General features: G+C 41.8%; 1 protein-coding gene across 1 annotated transcript in view; it reads left to right on the forward strand.

The window, feature by feature from the left end:
• Positions 1 to 6,079: 6,079 nt before the first annotated feature.
• UXS1 (UDP-glucuronate decarboxylase 1) overlaps positions 6,080 to 20,803 on the forward strand; it is a 55,749-nt gene continuing 41,025 nt past the window's right edge. The window contains exons 1-2 of the mRNA XM_018084213.3: positions 6,080 to 6,213; positions 18,697 to 18,724. Of these exons, the coding sequence (XP_017939702.1) occupies positions 6,117 to 6,213; positions 18,697 to 18,724 (125 nt within the window). The 5' untranslated portion in view covers positions 6,080 to 6,116. The remainder of the gene's footprint in view (positions 6,214 to 18,696; positions 18,725 to 20,803) is intronic.

Raw genomic sequence — 20,803 nt, forward strand, 5'->3', positions numbered from 1 at the left:
TCATTAGCCATTCACTCTGCTCTCTCCAGTATATTTATGTCTCTCTTGGGGAGCCCAGAACTGGGCCCAACACTCCAGGTGTGGCCTCACTAGTGCTGAATAGAGGGGAAAGCTCACTTCCCTTCATCTGCTGGCAGCATTCCTCCTAATGAGCCCAAGATACCATTAGCCACCTTCTCCATATTGGCACATGGCTTGCTCATGATCAACTTGGTGTCTACCAGGACCTCCAGCTGGCTGGCCCCCAGCCTGTACTGGTGCCTGGGGCTATTTCTCCCCAGGTGCAGGGCTTTGTGCTTTTCCTTGTTGAAATTTGTGAGGTTCCTGCCAGCCCATTTCTCCAGCCTGTCAAGGTTTGTCTGGATGGCAGCTCAGCCCTATGGCATATCAGCCTCTTCTTCCTGTTTGGTGGCATCTGCAAATATGCTAAGGGTACACTTTGCCCTGTCACTCAGATGAGCCTGATACACGAGACTCTTCTCTTTGCAGCTGTCCTAGACCCCTCTTCATAAGAGCAGGGACTGTCATAACTATGGGCTACATAAACTTAAGAATGCTCTGTGCTACATTTCCAGAAATTCGTGAGTGTACGTGCTCCCTCTGTCATCCATCTAACTTCTCTGACACTACATCTAGGGAAATTTGTGGAGGAGTAATAATATTACACATCAGTAGGAAGTTTTGCACTCCGAATACAATTCAACAGGGTTGTGATAAAGACACTTATCAGTAATGTCTTTATCTACATTCAACTGTATAAATTCTCTAACACCTCTAATGACCTTGTTTACTTTCTGCTTTATTGACAGCGTGAGAGTAGTTGAACAGCGCAAAGACTTTCCTTGCCTCAAGGAGAAAACATCAATAGCGATATCTAGACTGCAGAGTAGATGTGCTCTCCAGCATGTTGCAGTCCGGTTCCTTCAGGTACTTAGCATCAGTTCCTTATTCCCAATTAACATGACAATCCTCATATTGTTGTAACACAGAAACACTATCACTGAGACGGTTTGTAAACCATATGCCTGAGGTTTTCATGAGGAAGGTAGAGGAGGCAGACTTTTTATGTAGCATACCACTAAAACGGCTAAAGTCACATCCAGCTAACATTACTGCAAGTAAAGATGCAGAAGGAAAATATTTTCCCTGTTCCTGGCAGTGGCCAGCACAGACTTCCAGGATAAGCCCCAAGTGGCTTTCCTTAACAGAGAGCAACCCTCAGCCACTACATCATGTTTATACGATATGCATATATATCCCTAGCCCACCCCAAGGTAGGTTTATTCTTGTTCACTTTCTGGGCCAGTGATATAAAAGGAAACAGGGACATACAGTTTTGATTGCTCTATACCATCATACAAAGAAGTCATGGGCTTCTTTGTCACTAATTCCAGCATGATCTGGACTTATCCAACCCAAAATGTTGCTACTTCCCAAGCGCTCTAGGGTAGAGTCAATTAAAAAGCTCCAAAGGGCTTTTGAAATCATGAAATGTAAAACAGCAGTGAATGAGTAACTTGTTGACTCAGCCTAATAAACTTGCTTCATCTATATACGATAAAAGAATCTTGAGGAACAGCGTGTTAGCTCCTTACAAGTTTTTATAGTCACTAATTTAGTCACTATCTCTGCTATTTCATTCTGACCTGATTATGAGAGGATCATGCATGTGGCATTCTGCACTTTCAGAATAGATAGAGCACCTTAAAATCTTTTTCCAACTTTGAAAATGTACAGGGCTGCCTTCAGTTAACTCAGGGGAAAAATGCATCATGAAGAACAAGTAGTCTGGTAGGTAATGGTACCAGTCAATTTGGAATGTTGTTTGACTTTTTTTTAATCTAGTCAGTGTATATCAGTTTCAAGCCTGGAGCCTGAAGCAACTTTTCTGAGTAGTGTTGTGTCTTGGGTTTCTGTGTGCTTCATGTAAAAAAAGAGCCTCAACTTTTACAGAATGAAATCTTGGGACTACTACATGAACAAAACTGGTTAACAAAATCGTTAGACTGCACTGTAGTTTGAAATACAATTATTTCCTTATATGTTATAAATTATTCTTTGCAAATAACTGTCTAAATCATTAAATGAGTCACCTAATTCCTACAAATCTGTATTTAATAAGTAACTTTCATATTATGCTTTGACAATTGCTTGTTTGCTTGCGTTCACTGGATGATCTGTCTCATAATTTGTGTGTTTTCAATGGCTGGGATTGTCTCAATTCTGTGCTCATATAATACTTAGGACTGTTGTGATTCAGTTGTATTTGAAACTGTTTATTGCCATCAGCATCCAAATAATAAATAATAACTGTCTGAAGCACTTAGCAGCTTTCTTTTCCTTTTAAGATGTTAATATTAAAAGAATTGACTTTGTTCCCAGCACTGCATGTTCTCTTTTCATTAGCCTTTATAAAAACCACCACACAAACCCTCAAACTTCTAACTTTCCCCGAAAAGAAACACTGCTAGTTTTAACTCATTTTGTCGGAGTTCCCTTCCCCACTATGATCTGTGCTTAAAAGTAGAACTAACCAAAAAAAGAGTCACATTCCAATCTTTAAAAAAAAAGAACAACACATTTTTACACTCTTTGCATACATGAAGCCATTAGTTTTTCAAGATTATCTAGGGCTTTGTATGACTGAATCGGTGTGTCTGTGCAGTACAACAGTGTAACTCCACAGAATCTCTAGATTTTTTAGACGAAAGGGTACCAGAACAATTCCTCCCAGGTAAGCCTCAGTAGCCGTAGGATGCAGTTGAATGGTGAGGAAGAGTATGAGTAACTCTATGCAACTCTGGGTTACTTTCTTGGCTACATTTAGCCTGAACTAACTTAGAGACCAAAGTTAGAAGAGATGATAGTAGTGTGGCAGGGTGTTTTGGTTTTATTTTTGATTTTTTTTCAGTGCTTTGTAGCTCATGTTGTTACCTCTTACACAGCAGTTCTCTCTCCTCAGGTCTCAGTGCCCAGGGCCCACTTCTGTCTCCCAGATCATTCAGAGGAATGTCATCTCTTGCAGAAACATAACTGGGACAGAAAGCCAAGATTTTCCCTGTATTTCCACATGGCACAAGAGTCTCCCTCAAGTGGCATCACATGGAAATTCTGCAAATTGTAGCAGTTGGTTTGGTGGGGGATTTTAACCTGATTCTGGAATAACGGCTGCGTAATTGCATAGTTTTGATCTGGTATCAAGGAAAAGTACATTGCAGGGCTGCTGTGAATTCTAAGTTCATACTGGTCGTTCAGGTAGACACACCTGCAAATTCACATTTTTAGTCATTATAAAAAGTTATTTAAAAATTCCATCTTTTAAAGAACCCCATCATTTTATAGGCAGTGATTTAGTGAACAAAAAATATGAACATGCTCTCATAAAGCATTTTGAGAACTAAAGTTGAAAACTGCAGGATGGGAGACAGTGTATACTGCCTGCAAACCATCCCAGTGAGGACTGCCATTAGCCATTAGATGATGTTATGTGATCAGTCTAAGATAATGACCTGAAGGCAGATGGATGCCTGATACCTGATTTATAGCGCACTAAAAGTCGGCACTCAAAACTGCATCATCCCTCTGCCTTTCTCCTGGCACATTTAGCAGCCACTACATACAAGAACCTCTCCTATTGGTGCCAGTCCTTGGCACAAGGTTGTGAATGTGACCAGCTGTGCCCTGAAATGTGTCCCTGCTGTTGGCAATCATGGGTCTGAAGAACTCTATAGTACTTTATAAGGTACATGTCTATATAGTTGAGATATGCTAGACTTACACTCACCCCCCTGCAGTTAAGTTAGACATGTTCTGTCTCACTTGGAGAGTGACATGGTCACAGCTGGCCCTGGTGTCATGCATGAAAAACAGCTGGCCCTGTAGAGAGCACGTCAGGCTGCCTCCCACAGAGTTCAAGTCTCCTCCACCATGACATTCCATAACATCTCTTGCTCCCTTGCTCTCCTTTTCCCATCTTCATGGATTGCAGCCTGTCTCAACATGTTTCTGCAGCAAAATTGGCCTGAACAGTGAGTGAGGTGCCAAGCAAGGTGCCTTATGCCGGCAGCTTGATTGAGACAGATTGTGCAGCCTGGCTTAGGGCAGGGCAACCATTAAAAACATCTTGCCTTCCCCTAAAGGCTTGTAGATTTGGTATTGTACATATGGATACTATTACAGAAAATCCTGGCTGAAAACAATGGGAGTTTGTGGTGCAGGGAGGGAATGATTCTCCTGTAATATTCTCTAGCTTTCATGCAGCCCTGTTCAGCTGAAGCTTTTTGATGGCCAAATTTACTGCTGGTATAAAACTCTGTTACTTTTCAGTGATTACTATGCAGATGAATTTGGTGCTAGGTTATGTTCTAAATGGTGGTATGGTATTCCCTTTACTCCACATAGCTATTAACCGTGTAATTAACAGGAAAACTAAGTATATCAAACTAAGTAAATCAAAGGAAACTAAAGCCAAGAGAAAAGGAGTGGACTTATAATCAGAGCCAAGGGTTAGGAGTTAGGAAATTTCAATTTTCAAAGCTTCCTGGAAAAAGTCACTTCTGTGAGCCATAAGGGGATGGATATTCTTAATCACTGCACAGTATCTTAATGCACTTACCTTTCTGAGACTCACACATTTATTTCACTGACTTTACTCCTTGTAATAAGAAAAGGTTAACTCTTGTAAACTGCATTGGCCTCTCTTTGACTGAGGTCATAGTTTCTTTGGTGTAAACAAGCTGCATTTCTATACTGAAATTAAATGATTGAATCTAGTAATTTAATTGAGGAGCACTTATTCTCATAGTCTTCTCCTGTGGGAGACGAGTGTGAGAAAGAATATTCCTTAGAAACTGCGTGGAGGTCATACTATTCAGGGCCAAGGTCAGGTTGTGCAAAGAGATTTCTCTTCAGATTAAGTGGGTGTATTTACTGGTAGGAGATTTGACACATGAAGCAGATGCCTACCATACCAGCCAAATACCAATCTGCAGTTTGTAACACTGGCCACAAGGACTTCGGATGGAAGCTGCAGTTAACATGTAAGCCATTTTAAAATAATTGCAATCTTGTTATCCTAAACAGAGACAAATTCATAAATTATTACTTTAGGAAGGGGAAAAATGCTCACATTTTTCATTTACAGAATTACAGAATGGGCAAGGTTGGAAGGAACCACAGTGGGTCATCTCATTCAAGTTTCCTGCCCAAGCAGGGTCATCCTAGAGCACACTGAGGGGAGAGAACATCACAGTCTACAACATCCTCGTGAGGGGAAGAGGAGTGACTTCTCTGTAGTGACTGGTGACGGACCCTGGAGGAACAGCCTGAAGTTGAGTTTGAGGTTGGATATTAGAAAAAGGTTTTTCACCCAGAGGGTGGTTGGGCACTGGAACAGGCTCCCCAGGGAAGTGGTTGCAGCACCAAGCCTGACAGACTTCAAGAAGTGTTTGGACAACGCTCTCAAGGCACATGGTGTGACTCCTGCGGATGGTCCTGTGCAGGGCTAAGAGCGGGACGTGATGATCCTTGCGTGTCCCTTGCAATTTGGAATATTCTGTGATTCTGTGATTGCACAGAAACGTGTCCAGACGGTTCTTCTTACCACGGCAAAACGCGTAGATATGGAAAGCACATTTGGGACAAGGCAAATGGTGCTTTTAAAACACCAGGCACTGAAGGACGCAACGTTACACACGTTATCTACGTGTCGGCCCGTGTCGGTCTCAGCAAGTCACCACCCAAGGGCCACCACAGCGGGTGGCCACAGGTGACCAAGCCCGCCGACACTGAAGCCCCTTGGAAGCGGAGGGCCGCGGGGAGACTGCGGGCGCGCCGCTTTCCCGCAAGGACGCTCTGAAGGAGGCGGTCGCGCTTCGACCGGCCCCGGCCGGCAGCGTTACGGAGGCAGGCAGGACGGCCAAGCGCGGCGTGCGCGGGCACGGCTCCGGGGCCGCCTCCACGGCGGGGAAGGAAGGGGAGGGCGGGAGAGCGGCGGGCACCGCCGTCGCTGCCGCTGCGCCTGCGCGTGGCGGTTCGGCGGCAGCGGGGCGGGAAGCGGGCGGGGGGGCCGCGCGTGCAGGCGCCCGCGCTGCTGTGGGGTGCTGCTGCCGCGGGGCATGGTGAGCAAGGGGCCGCTGCTGCGCCTGCTGACCGCCATCAACCGCAGGAGGATGAAGCTGCTCATGGGGCTCGCCTTCGTCGCCTACGTCGCCTGTGAGTGAGCGGGGGTGGGGGGCGGGTCTGGCCCGGCCATTCATTGCCCGCTCGCAGGGCGCCCCCCGTGCCCGCCCGCCCGCCACGAGGGAGGAGGCGGCGGTGCTTCTCCGCGCGCCCCGTTGGCGCTGCCCGGTTGGCGGGGCGCCGGCAGCGCGGCCCCATCCGGCGCCCGGCGGGGCCGGGGCTCCCGCGGGGCTCTGGGGCGGGGCTGAGGGTTCATCCCCCTTTCCACTGCCCTGCAGGAACTTCCCCGGCGTGCGGCTGGGCGGGCCGGCTACGCCATCAAGCCGTGTCTCCCCTGTCCCGTCCCGAGGGGAGCGCTGCGAGCGGGACGTGGCTCGGGGATGTTTTCCTCAGACCGCACTTTGTCCGCCTCGATCGCGATCTGGTAGCGGCGTGAGGTGAACAGCCCGCAGGGAAGTTTTTCCAGGGCAGGCCTCGTGTCTGTTTTTTGTAAAATCCTCCCAAATCCTTTGCGGGGCTAAATAAATGTTTGTTTATTAACTCAGCGCGTAGCTGGAGTCTTAAGAGCCTGGAGAGAGGCACAGAGGTATTTGAGAAAATCTTAGAATAGCCAGTGACGGGGATGTTTATGGCTTCGGTTACCAGGTGTGAGCCAAATAGTCTGATTTAAAACGTTGTCCTGTCAGCTCTCTTCCCTTTCTTGTTTTTTTTTTCTGTTGCATTTTTAATTTATTTTATTTTAGTCTGTTTTGTTTTCAGGCTTAGGTACTAGGTTTTATGTAGACTGAACGATGCCTTGTCAGCTTAGCTAGGGAACAAGTGATTCTCTTGGCGCTTCAAAGCACATGTAGGTGAGCTAGCTTTGGGTATGCGTGTGCGCATCAGATTTAGGATCCTCCCTTTGCATTTGGGAGGGTGGAGAGGTACAACACCAGTAATTTTGTTAGAAGGGGGGGTGTTTCCTACCACAGAAACACAACACAGCAGTTCCCTTTATTACCATATGTTACTGTGCTTACAGGGCTGTTTAGATAACTGCTGTAATCATTGAAGTTGTGTGCCAGCTCTGACTTTTCGGGCAGTTTGTTTGTCCAAGTGACTTCAGGTGCCATGCATACTGACTACTGAATGTCTGTTCCTATTTTGAAAGGGCTGCATGTTTTGCCAAAAATTGATAATTGTCAGAACAGAAGTTACAAATACTGGATGTGAGTGGCAGTTGACACGGTCATTGGGACCTGGCTGTTGATTAGTTTCTGTGGACCCTAGTTGGTGCTTGCTTTCTAGCTTTGTGAGTAAAAGTTAGCCTTAAGGAGAAGTCTTCTGGCTGCTTGTTCTTTGGGATTCAGAAGAAGGTGGAGGAGGAGAGGGACTGCAGGTCAGTGTGGCAAAAAGTAGCTTGAAAAGGGAATAGGGTGGTGTCTGATGGGAGTGTGTTTTTTGAAAATCTACCATGTCAGGTTGCTGTGCTTTTCCATCTTTGACTACGGATCAAAAGTAGTGGAGTTTTGAGGTATGGCTCTGGTGTCATCAAAATAATATGATATGCTGGCAGATGCACTGGTCTAATAGATTCTATAGAGACTATTTTTTGTTTGCTTTTCTGTGGAAGTGATTATGATCCCATCCTTCTATCTTAAAAGTGTACTCCTTGCAATATTACTGAATCATCACTGTGCTCTGGTTGCAGCCAGATAATGCCAGACTAAAATAGCATAGAATCTGAGAAAACTGAGCTGCTGGTGTAGGTGTATGTGCTGGCGCTTCTTACATTCCTTCCTTCTCAAGTACTCTCCGAATGACTAAGTGGTTTTAGGCTGTGCAGCTCCTTTCCATGAATTTCCATTCAGTGTTAGTACATTGGCAATCAGATTTGGAGCACACGTTACAGGGAATTGTGAACTGGAGGATAGGACTTTTTTTGATAGTGCCATTTTGTCAGTCTATGTGTGAAGCTGAGCAAATGTGTAGGAGGTGTCTTTGAACAGTGTCTTATTTCATAAAAAGCTTCTGCCTTTGAATGCAAATATGTTACAAATGTGCCTGAAGAACTTCTCTGTGAGAGTTTGCAAACTAGAGGAAGAGCTTTTTGCAGGCTGTTGAAAGGCTCTCGGCTATTGCAGTCTCAAAAGTCAGTGATTGGCTCCCTTGGTAGTTTCACAGCACGAGGTGTTGGGTGGCTAGGCTGTCTCTGGTATCTCTGCTCCACATCTGTTTCCCACCAGCATACACCACATACAATGACTTAAATTTCTGTGCTGTACACCAGATGAAGGAACTGTGTTGTAACCATTTGGCAGTGTGGGTAATCAACAGCTGTTTTGGCCCAACTTCAGGAGGTCATGCACAGTGGTGAAATGGGCAACTGTGAGTGCTGTTGGCGGTGTTGCCATCACATGCTTTGCAGTGTCTCACCTAAAGAGTCTTGTTTCTTTGGTTGAGAACCACTGTGGCAGGAGGTGCACAGTCAGGGTCACATTGAAGATCCTTAGAACTCTTTTTATGGACTTCGCTGGTTTCCCTAGTAGTACTTAGAGTCAGAAAAATCCTTACTTTACATCGGGGTTTGAATTAAAGTAATATTTGATGCTTCATTTCTGGAAATCTAATCTATATTAATGTTAAAAAATCGTACACTTGAAACTGTGTGCTGTGCATGCTTTGTGTGTATAAAAATAAGTGTCAAAGGGAACATTTCTGTTTAGCACGCAGTTAAAAGCTGTTGTAACGTAAGCAACACTTTCCTGGGAAAACTGGAGTGAACAGAGTTCAACATTTACCTTTACCTCTTCTGGAGCCCTTGGATGAAAGAGGTAACGTTCCCCATCGCCCAGGTGATGAATCTGGAGGTACCACAGCTAGCGAGCTGTCTGAATCACTCTGTAATCTGTTAGAATGCTGCTCAGTTTTGTTTTATATACTCTTCAGAATTAGCTTAGTTGGCTCACTTGCAAGGCTGTCTTTTGTGAACATTGCATGGCTGTACTATGCTACATGTCGTGGGAAATTTTGCCCAGAGGTTGCATTTGCATTGCCCTTTTAAAGGACAAAGTCTTCTACTATGGTTTTCCTCTGATTTAACTGCCAGCAAGATAGTGCAGGACTGCAGTGCTAACCAAAGCGAGGTGGAGGGATGTGTGGAGGTGGACTGAAACTAATCCTTTCAGTCCTGGAGGGAACTTACATCATATTGAAGCTTCAGAACATGAGGTGATTGTAAACACAGGTGAAGTGGATTTTTGTTGTCCGCAATGAGAAATGTAGACAGATCACAAAAGAGCAACCAAGTAAATCAATAAAATAAAAAACCTTCAGTGTCACCATAATATGAATAACTTTTATGCAGGCTGAGAGTTTTGCTTTTAAAAATCCCACCTGTTTGTGTGTTGGTATGTCAATACATAAACACCTTAAACTCATTCCCTTGGACATTTTAAATGTTAATTCAGCTTTATGTGAGCATTCTGACCTGCTTTAGTGTGATTGTCTTTGTAGAATCAGGACCTTATTTAAATTGTTGGAAATAACAGTGTAAAAACTCGTAGCCAGGATTTAAAGACCAGAGCTCCTCAATCTCCATGGCTTGCTTTAGTCTTGATGCTACTGTGAGTAACCTGCTGATGTCTTGATATGACAAGGAAGTTGCATGTTCTTAATGAAGAAGTTAAGAGCTCTATTTCTGGTAAAGTAGAACAGTTCTCTTTACTAATTTGTAGATCAAATAGTTCTCAGGAAGTGTATCAGTAGCCTTGATCCTTTTCCCAGGGGAAAATGTCATAGTAGGGTGCTGCCATGAGATCCAAGCTTAAGACCTCGTTTCCTTTATAAGATAAATTACAGCACGGCTACTGAAACAACTTAAATATGAAATATCAAAATAACATGAGCGAGGTACATCCTGCAGTACAGTGGCTTGACTTCCCCCAGCATTGTTAGTTTCCGTGGTTGTTATCCTTTGTTTTACAAGATTAGCCATTTGTTTTTGTTAGGTTTCCATCAACTAGGAAGAATGTAGTATTCTCTTCTCAGAATATCAAGGTGTGAGTAAGCTTTTCGGTTTGAATCTTACCAGCCCCTTGCATGTTGCTTGTCTTGCGTATGTTCAAAATTAAGGTAACTACTTAATATTTTGTTGTAATAAGCTTTTACTTCCACTTTTCATAATAGAAAAATAGCTGTCAATTTGGTCCTGTACTATTACTTCAGACTGTCTCAAATGCTATTCAGCACTGATGTGGAGAATACCAGAAATCTTGATTCCCCAGCTGTTTTACAACCAGACATCAGGATTGACTAGCTATGGAAGAGTTAGAAATGATTGTATGTGACATCAGGCTCGCCTGCTTTTTGTGTTAGCATGCCATGGATTCTCCACCAAAAATAATCAAACCCAAAACATTTGCTTGCTGGCTTCATGTCTTGCAGAGCTACCTTTCATTTGTGGGTTTATGCAAGTGAGTTCACTGTCTTCAACACCTTCCAGTTCCCTGCTCATCAGGGTTCCAACTAGCTGAAGCCATGTAGCTTAGGAAAATTTGTTCATGCTTCAGTTGAGTTGGTCAGGAATAGATATACTCTGGCTATGCTTTGCTAGCCAGGATGTTTTAAACCAATTTTTTGGCATCCTGGAGAAATTAATGCTTACAGATCCTATCTTATCTTGATTTAATGTTTGTCTGTAATATTTTATTTCCACTTAGTATTTGTTTTTTCTGTGGCATGTTCAGGAGGTGGTGCTGCCATCATTCTACTCAAGGACAAACACTCTTAGAACTTTCATCTTCTTTACCCTCTGTTTTTGCAAAGGGGAAACATTTCCCTGTCATTTATATTGCTGGTTTCTTTTCTCTAAGGTTGGTTGACCAAAGCAGAGTTCGGTTGAAACTGGTAGTTTTGAGCATCTTGTTTATGGATTGTAGGGAGGGAGAGATGGGGGTTACTGCATCAATTTACCTGAAGAGGTTTGTGAAAGGTAGCTGGGAAAAAGGAGTTTGTTTCAGTTACAGTGCTGACCATTGGAGCATTCTGTGTGTCCACTGAAAACAGTCTTAGCAGTCAACAGATGTGTCAGTGGATGAGCAGCAGTAAAGAATGATATGTTGAAGGAGTAGGGGCACTGAACAGAGAACTGGAAAAAAGACTTAACAGAAATTTTGAAAAGAGTTTGCCGTCTGGGAAACTAAGAACAGAATTCAGTCATGAAGTGATGATGCTAATTGAAATGTAACAAAAAGTATCCTTGGTCAGCTTACCATCCAGTACGAAACTCCATTAACTCTTGTAAAGACAGAAAATTTCCATAATGTTACATCTCACAGCTGTAGGAAAGTACAGTTCTTAAGAGAAGGTACAAAAATGTCCAGATGACTATGTTACCTTTGTTTTGCTAATTGATGACTAGCTGAGGGATTGACAGAGAGTGGTGGTGATGGTGTCCAAATTGGAGAGAGAGCACCTTTCCTGTGAAAACCCAGTGGGAAAAGCTCCAGTTCCTATCTGCTGTCTTTGATTTGGAGCAGGAATTTTACTGTTGAGCAAGGCAGCAGTTCAGGAAATATAATAGGAAGAACTACCTGCCATACAGAAATCTGCGTAGACTTATAAGCCTCTTTTAAGTACTGAAAGGCCACAGTAAGTGCTTGCTGTTCCAGGCAGAACAACCCCAAACTCTCTCAGACTGTCTTCACAGGAGAGGTGTTTCATCACTCTGACCTTTTTCTGTGACAACCCTTTGGACCCTCTCTAACAAGTCAATGTCTTTTTTGTTCTGGTGGGCCCTAAAACTGGATGCAGGTGGTATTTCATGAGAGTGGAATAGAGCGGGAGAATTACCTCACTTGACGTGGTGACCACACTTATTTTGATGGAGGGCAGAATATGATTTACTTTCTGGGCTGTAAGTGCACATTGCCATTTCATGTCCTATTTTTCCACCAGTACTCCCAAGTCTTTTTTGACAATGGTGCTCTGAGTCTGTTTGTAACCAGTCTGTACTGATACTGGTAGTTGCCCTGATCCAGGTGAAGGACCTTGCACTTTGCCTTGTTGAACTTTATGAGGTTCATATTTGCCCACTCTTTAAGCTTGTCGTTGTCCCTCTGGATGGCAACCCTTTCCTCAGTGACACTTCTCAGCTCAGTGTCACCTGCAAACTTGCTGAGGGTACTCTCAATGTCTGTGTCATTAATAAAGATAGTGAGCAGTTCTGGTCCCAGTATGCACCCCTGAGGGACATCACTTGTTACTGACCTCCCTTCGGACATTGAGCCGTTGACCAGAACTCTTTGGATGAAGCCACCCAACCAATTCACAGAATCACAGAATATGCTGAGTTGGAAGGGATCCACCAAGAGTCATCGAGTCCATCTCTCAGCCCTGCACAGGACCATCCCCAAGGGTCACACCATGTGCCTGAGAGTATCATCCAAATGCTTCTTGAACTCTGTCAGACTTGGTGCTGGGACCACTTCCCTGGGGAGCCTGTTTTTACCGGCCCAACCACCCCCTGGTTGAAGAACCTTTTTCTGATATCCAACCTGAACCCCCCCCAACACAACTTCAGGCCATTCCCTCAGGTTCTGGTCACCACAGAGAAAAGATCAGTGTCTGCCCCTCTTCTTCCCCTCACAAGGAAGTTGTAGACTGCAATGAGGTCTCCCGTCAGTCTCCTCCAGGCTGAGCAGACCAAGTGCTCTCAGCCGCTTCTTATACAGCTTCCCCTCAAAGCCCTTCACCATCTTTGTTGCCCTCCTTTGTGACTCTTATGAGCTTTTTATATCCCTCTTTTGAGCTTTAAATTTTTCTTACGTTATGGCACCCAAAACTGCACACAATATTCAAGGTGAGGCCACACCAGTGCAGAGCAGAGCGGAACAATCCCCTCCCTCGACTGGCTGGCGATGCTTTGCCTGATGCCCCCCAGGACAGGGTTGACCCTCCTGGCTGCCAGGGCACTGCTGACTCATATTCAACTTGCCATTGACCAGGACCCCCAGGTCCCTTTCCGTGGCACTGCTTTCCACCATCTCATTCCCCAGTCTGTATGAACATCCAGGGTTGCCCCATCCCAGGTGCAGAATCCTGCTTTTTCCCTTGTTGAACTTCATATGGTTTGTGATTGTCCAGCCCTCTAATTTATCAAGATCCTTATCCATTGAGTAATCCATCAAATCCGTATTTCTCCAATTTAGTGAGAAAGGTGTTTTTTGGGAAATAATATATTCCTAAAGAAAGGAATTGTTTTCTCTACATTGTTAAATATGTAACTTAATTAAATTAAAACTTCAATGCATCTTTAATAAAAAGCATTTTATTAAATAATATAAATAAATAAAATATAAATATAATTAAATAAATAAAAAGCTCCCTTTGTGTACTTTCCCTTTTCTCAGATTTTCCTCTGGAGAAAGTAAACCTTATTTTTCTGCTGGGAGACTGAAGTTGCTGAGTGACTATGGAGACTCAGATTTAAAGAAAAGAAAAAAAAATACACCCTTTTTTGAATGATGTTGCATCTGTCTGAAATGGAAAGTTTGACTGAAGCAATTCACTCTGGACGTTCAGAGCTTATGATTTTGCTCTAGAAATTCAGGTTATGCCTATATATTCATATTGTTCCTGCATGCTGTTTCTGTTGATAGTGAAATCTACTTGTAACAAATGTCATCTTGTAGTCCTATTATTCTGAGGAGCAGAAGTTGTAAAGAGGGCAATACAGGGCAAAAAATCCTGTGTTTTCACCTAAATCTACTTAGACAAAAGTTTGTGTAAAAGTTTGTTTAACTGACTGCCTTGGAAATGCAACCAACAAAGCAATTAGGAAAAAAATGGTTTTAAAAGGGATTACATCTGATTTTGGTACAGTTGGATCTCTATGGACATCATGGTTTTGCTTTTTAAAACATCTGTTTTAAAATGTGTGTTATGCTGAAACTGATGTTGTCACCAATAATTTCAGATTATGGGTGAGTATTACTGTTGATGCCCTTTAATAGTGCATGACTTGATTTTAATGTCATTTAAAGAGACTCAGAGAAAAGGAATCATCCTGTGATAAAGGTACAGACTTCTTTTGAGATTTTTTTTTTTTCCCCACCTTCAGTTGTGGTAGTGTTATTATTTTGGTTCCCCAACCTATTTGGATGAATTAATTAAGGCATGCAGGGTTCTCTTAGCATAGTAATCTGTGTTCTATAGAAACCTATATAATAAGTTTTATTGCAGATGACAGACTGAAAGGACACTGAGATGAAAACATTGATTCTGCTCCTATGTTTGGAGGATCCAGAAGGATAACTCTTGGCTGCTCTTAAGTGCAGCTGCTCAGAGTTAGAAGTCTGACTGTGACAGAGAAGTGTCCATTTAATAGTGGATGCTCAGCAAAACCCCAGGAAGGTGCTTGCGGTTTCTGTTGTACTTTTTCAAGTGTGATTTAACAGATTTTGTAGTGTGTTTCATTTTGTTTTGTTTGTTTTCACTTAATGCAGTCAGGGTTGGCTTGTATCCCAAGCAGAGCTCTTGGAATATTCCTTTGCTGACAGTCTCCCACTCATTGCAGTGCTCTGCATCCAGCATAATTTCAGAAAGGGGCTTCTCTAGAAAAACTAAACTTTTAAATTTCCAGGAATATAACTTATATTCTGTAGATAAAACCCCCACATTCTTTACTCATATCTAATTGACTGACTTTTCTTTAAGGTAGTTTTGAGAAATCTTGTAAAACTGTAAGGTTGTGCTCGCCAAATAGTTAGGGCTTGATCTCTCAGAGGCTGCGGAAAAAAACCCCAGAAACAGACAACAAACCAAACAAAAAAGAGGATTGGGGTTTTCTGAAACCCCTGGGTGATTAATGTTTAGTCAGCAAAATGTAAATACCTCTTTAGTAACAATACTGTGATTAAAGTTTTAAGAAACAAATCTCCTCTTTTCTAAAAATACCAGCTATTTCTCACTACGCCCGAGGCACGTTGTTCTTCCCTGGAAGCTGTCACTTCAACGTGTAATGTCTGTGGGAGGGATTAATGACTGATATATTTTTAATCTTCATGGTAATTGCAATTAATCTGTGTAAAAATGCTACAATAAAAATTATTTCTCTTATTATTTCATGGAAGGGATGCAGAGGGGAAAAAACATCTCAGAAACAGTGTCATAATAGGACTACAGGCCTTTCTCCTACAGGCCATTAAACCAGGCTTTCTTGTGTCTTAGAACATTCCAGATATTCTGATTGATTCCCTAATGGCAACTTACTATTACCTTAATGGCAACTTACTATTACCTTAATGGCAACTTACTATTACCTTAATGGCAACTTATTATTACCTTAGTCATTGGATGAGGTTTACAGTTAGTCTTTGAGAGAATAAGCAGAACCTCTGTCTCTTTCTGTCTTGTAGGTGAGTGTCTTAATTGTTTGGTTACAAGTCATGCTTGTGTCTAGTCCAATTAATCATGAATTCTTCCCTTGCACATTTTCAGTAGACAGCAGGAAGCCTCTGTGTTTGAGTGCTCTCTAGTTGGATGACTAGTAAGTTCTTCATAGAGTATGTACTGTGTGTGGCTGTGGAGGATGAGGGTGTTAAATCTCTAAGGTCTGAGAATTGGCACAGGACTGTTATCCTGGATGAGTACTTTTTGGCTTAAAATATTTGGCTTTATATTTGGATTTTTAAGACTGGCTTTTACAGTGAGGTGCTTGGTTATGTTAGTGTTTGCTCAAATTGGGTCCATTAGGAGTCTCATGCTTTTGAAAACTAGGTTTATATATAGTGTAGTGCCTGATTCGTGACCTCGCTGGTGTGGAAGACTTTTTTAACCATCCCTGTTTGCAGGTTTTGGTGCCTGAACTTGGTGGGCCTGTTAAGCGTTTTTATGGTGCCTTTGAGGATTTTCATCTTGAGTTTAGGCTTGTAATTCTGATCGTTCTGCTTGTGCATTTAGACCCACTTGCCTTAATACGTTTCAGTTGTTTTTGCCTGAATGGCAGACTGGCCTTGGCATAACCTTTAGGACAAGGAAATCCTCTGTGAGCCGTAGTCCTTGTCGTGGTTTAACCCCAGCCAGCCACCAAGCCCAGTCATGTCTCTGGTTCTGCAGCAGGGTGGTAATCCTGTTATATAAACAATTGTGCATTTAGAAGAAACACAACCAAACCTTATTTCCACTGTTGTGCAAAATCTTACATCTGATCCCTTAAACCTTGATGTGAGCTCTATGAGAGCACCATTAGTTAAGGAGATCCTTCTTGGAATTGGGCATTCAGAATCCTTTGTGAGGGCAGTATGGTGAAGTGAGTTTCTGCAATGCCTCTTTGCATGTGAGAGAGACTTCAGCGTTCTTCAGATCCCTCAATATGGTAGTTCCTGTGTGGTTCATTTTGCAGTTTCTTTTTTTTCCCCCTTTCCTCTCTTTTTTTCTTTTTTATTTTTTCCCCCACAATGGTACAAAAATATGCTGCTTAGAAGCGTATTGTAAGGTTGTGTACCCCTACAGGACTGAAATATCAAGCAGTCATAGTGATTTTCGAAGGATGCAAATGCCTTTTTGAGCTGCCCTTCCCTGCTGTGGATACTGAGAACACACAATTAACATGTGGAGGCCAGTTTCTTGTATGCAGTGTATCTGCACTGTCTTTTCAGCATGGTATTTGTGTTGCAGCTGGCAACTCATTTTTCATCAATTCCTGCTGCACCAGCTAAGCCCAGATGCTTCCTGCCACTGCATAAACAACACTTATTATTTGTATGCATTTCTGTAGCCCAAGAAAATAATTCATTATAAGTGTAACTGAGAAGTATCTAACTTGAGAATTCTGTACCTGTAGTTGTGAGATGGTCATCATTCACTGAAAAAAAAAGTTTTTCCATTAATATTATCATAAATAATGTTGAAATCCTAGCCAGAGGGTGAATAACTGGAATTTAACTTACTGCTCAACGCTGTATCCCTTTTTCCCCACAGTAAATTTACTTTTATCTAGTTAACATAAAATTCAAGGTTTTTTTTTAAATTCTGTTGGATTTTATTGATCATTCATTCTAATATAAAGCTTCCCTATCTTTTTCCCAGAAGATGACATGAGGCTTTATGACACCACCAGAGATATCACAGTGCCCTCCTACAGTTTGCTTGATAGTCTGTTGTGGATTCGCTTGAGTTACTCTTTGAATTAATCAGCAGCACTCAGCAGTTACAAACACTTCAGTAGCTTTGCCATCCCCTAAAGGGTAGAACAGCAACTGCATTACTGCATCCTCAGTTGTGTCTTCCCATTCCTTGTTCCTGGCTATGTTTCGTTTTTCCTCCTGCCTGGAAGGTGCCTGTGATTGTAGCAGTGGTTTTGTTTCTCTTGTTTCTGTAACACCTCATCCTCTGCTTGAACTCAGAAAGTAATAATGATGAAAACGAATCTGGAAAGCCGAAATGTAGGCAAAATACTTCACTAACTGCTACTAGAGACCTGCAATATAACTTACAAAAACTGAGGACACTTCAGAAGCTTTCTATATGTATATAAATGCTGCATATAGACAACTCCTTCTTCTTAAGACCCAGTGTCATTTCAATCCTTAAAGAGCAACTACAGAATGATTTTCTGGAGATATGTGGGGTATATTTGCTGTGTTGCTTGTTCTGCAGGGTCCCTTAACTGTTCCATGTTAACCTTGTTTATCTTGATGATCTGAAGTTGTCAGTGTAGTCTGGTTTATGGCTTCTCAATTTTTCACTTTAAACTACATTCTGTGTCCTAGTTGAAAGGAAAAACAGTGTTCTGATAGTCTTCCTATAATTACTTAAACCCTGAAAAGTTTCTAAAGATTTTTTTTTCTAGTAGAAAATAATTTGGGCAGATGAATCTTTTTTGTGAACCCAGAAACTGATGCGTCTTTACTGTGCTATTCTAGACTGTGATTTATCTTTCTATAAAACTTTTTCCATACAAACAGTGTATTAAATGGGTTTTGTTTGCTTACTGAGGCATTTGGTTATATTACTTAGGTACCTTTTGTGTATCCATCACAATGTGTATGTGTTTAGAGAAAGAACACACATGTGCACAAGTACTTGCTATCTTTAATGCAGGACTCTTGTGGCATCTCTTCGGGCTGGTTCAGCTCTCACCTGTAGTGGCCAGTCTTTATTCTTGTTACTCTGCAGTTTCCAATTTGTGTGGTTCAGATCTACAGGGTTCTTTTCTTGCTCTTGTCATTTTTTTCAGTGTCCCCAGTAAACAAGTCAAGTGTTCTGGTTTATTTAATCTGCGTACAGTGGCAAATTATAGTTTAGATAATTCCTGTGCATTTCCTTATTGTCTCATGTAATCTCATCAGAATTCCTCCCATGCTTTGAAACTGTGTCATAGATACTTGGAGGGGTGTGTGCATGCAATTTATTTAGATAATTTGTGATTAACATACTTAATATTGTCCTAAATTCCTTCTGATGATAATAGGAAAAATTACCTCATGTACTGTTATATGACACTGTAATGTTTTCTGTGTTCTTATTTTTCAGCTGTATGGGGAAACTTTGTCAATATGAGGTAATGTATATAATTTTTGTATGGAATATTCTTATGCGAAATAAAATTAACTTACCTTTCCCATCAACATGTCAATATATATAAAGTAGGGAGAAAACAGAACAGCAGCTCACACTGTTGTTTGGGTGGTTGCTAAGCAGATGATACCATTTTTTAAAATCCAGAGTTCCGGTCTCAAAAAGGGTTGTGTGTGTGCTGCAAATCTTACCCAGGATCTTACTCACACTTCAACATCTACCTTTCTTTACACAAATTTATCTTCCAGTTTTGGCAAGTTGGTTGGCATACCTGGTTTCATAGGCTTGGATTCTCCTTTTCTCAGCGCAGATTTGACTGTATCTCACTGATAATATGGGTTTAAATATTGAAGAGCAGCAGATTCTCTGCTGCTCGCCATAGTTGCGTTTCTGTACTAGAATCAGAAACTTACTTTAGAGAGTTTTTCCTCTTCCCGAGTTAATTGGGAGATAATCTGATGCTTTAACTGCTGAAAAGCAAAAAATCCTGCATTGTTCCCTAGAATTTTTTTCCTTTAGAAATAGAAAGGCCTAGCATATGCATGCAAAACATGCAGATTTTCACATCATTTCTGCTTGCATGTGAGTTTGTCCTCCAGGAAAATTCACCAGCTGCAAATTCACAGCTGCAAAAGAAATTGAAGAGAATATGGGTACAACCCGTTCCCTATAACAAAGTCATTGTGTATAGAGGACAAAATACTTCACCATGTTGTTTTGCTACTAAAGGGTTTTGGTACTCTACCATGCCAGTCTTAGCAGCATAGAGTAAGGAAAGTTTGAGGAAAAACTAAGAAAGATAATGAATTTTCTATGGGCTCTGATTCACCCAGGACAGCTTTCTCTGGGATCTGTTCCTGTCCCAAGCTGTCCGCTTTACTCCTCTTGGAGTTTCCCACCCTTGATGCACAGAGTGCTCAGCTGTCAGGCAAACAGCTGCTGAGCTGCTTTGTCTTGCAGATGGAGATATCATTTAGATTACCTTATTATCATGACTAGTGAACTATGGCAGCTTAGCAGCTGTTACATGAGCAGCTGAGCATTTCTTAAGGAAGGACAAGAACCTCAGAGAGGAGTAGGCGGAGGACAGGTGGATGTAGTATCCAGTGTGTTTATTCCCTGATAAGCTGTTATTACAAATTCTACCACTACCTGCATATTTCTTATTTGAGATGTCCTTTTTAGAGCTATCGAGGGGGAAAACTTTATTTCTGAATGTCTGATGTTGATTCTCAACCAGTAAGATTGTCTTTGTTAGGAGGAAGAGCTCGTTAAATACTAAACTGCAGTGACAGTCCTTCAGTTCCAGAATTAGTAGGAACTATTTTTGAGGCGACCTTTTAATATACTGAGGGGTTTTCCAAATTTTCCCGGCTCGTTTATCAGGTAGGAAAGGCTATATATTCCACAGTTGTTTGCATAGCTTTTTGTAAATTTCTGTTATTTGGAAAAACATTTCCAAAATCCACCAGGATAGCTTAATGTTGCTTCCTTATAGTAAATTCATTCAATATTAACTGGAGGGTTGTTATTTGCCACTAATACAATAAATGACAATCTGATTTGAAAAGGTTCAGGGTCTGTGTGTCTTTGTGTAGGAATTTACTGTACTTTTAACAGATACCACAAAATGAATCTGGCCACTAAGGTTTTTGCCTCAGTAATAGACTGAGCTGACTTTTAAAAGGTAAGAGTTTTACAGAGGGTTATGAAGGGAATCGTTGCTCTAACTTCTAACAGTATGGTGTGTATATATATATATCTGCTTAACAAAGGATCTTCTGTTTCCCTAGGTGTAATGAGTTCAAGTCCCAAGTAAAGGAGCTCTGTTTTTTTATTTATGAAAGAACTCCATTTTATGTTGGATACCTATGAATCCTCTAGTATGCAAAAACTTACTACTGGAAGATAAATAGTTCCCCTTTCAGAAGGTTTAATTGAAAAAATATAATTATGCAAATGTAAGGAAAATTACGTAGACTATATGCAGGGGGTAAAATATTCTACACTTGTAGAAGTTTACTCAAGAATGAACACAACTCATTGAGATATTTTACACAAT

Source organism: Manacus vitellinus, unplaced genomic scaffold (genome assembly GCF_001715985.3).
Source record: "Manacus vitellinus isolate BGI_N305 unplaced genomic scaffold, ASM171598v3 scaffold_7_pilon, whole genome shotgun sequence".
Lineage (NCBI taxonomy): Eukaryota > Metazoa > Chordata > Aves > Passeriformes > Pipridae > Manacus > Manacus vitellinus.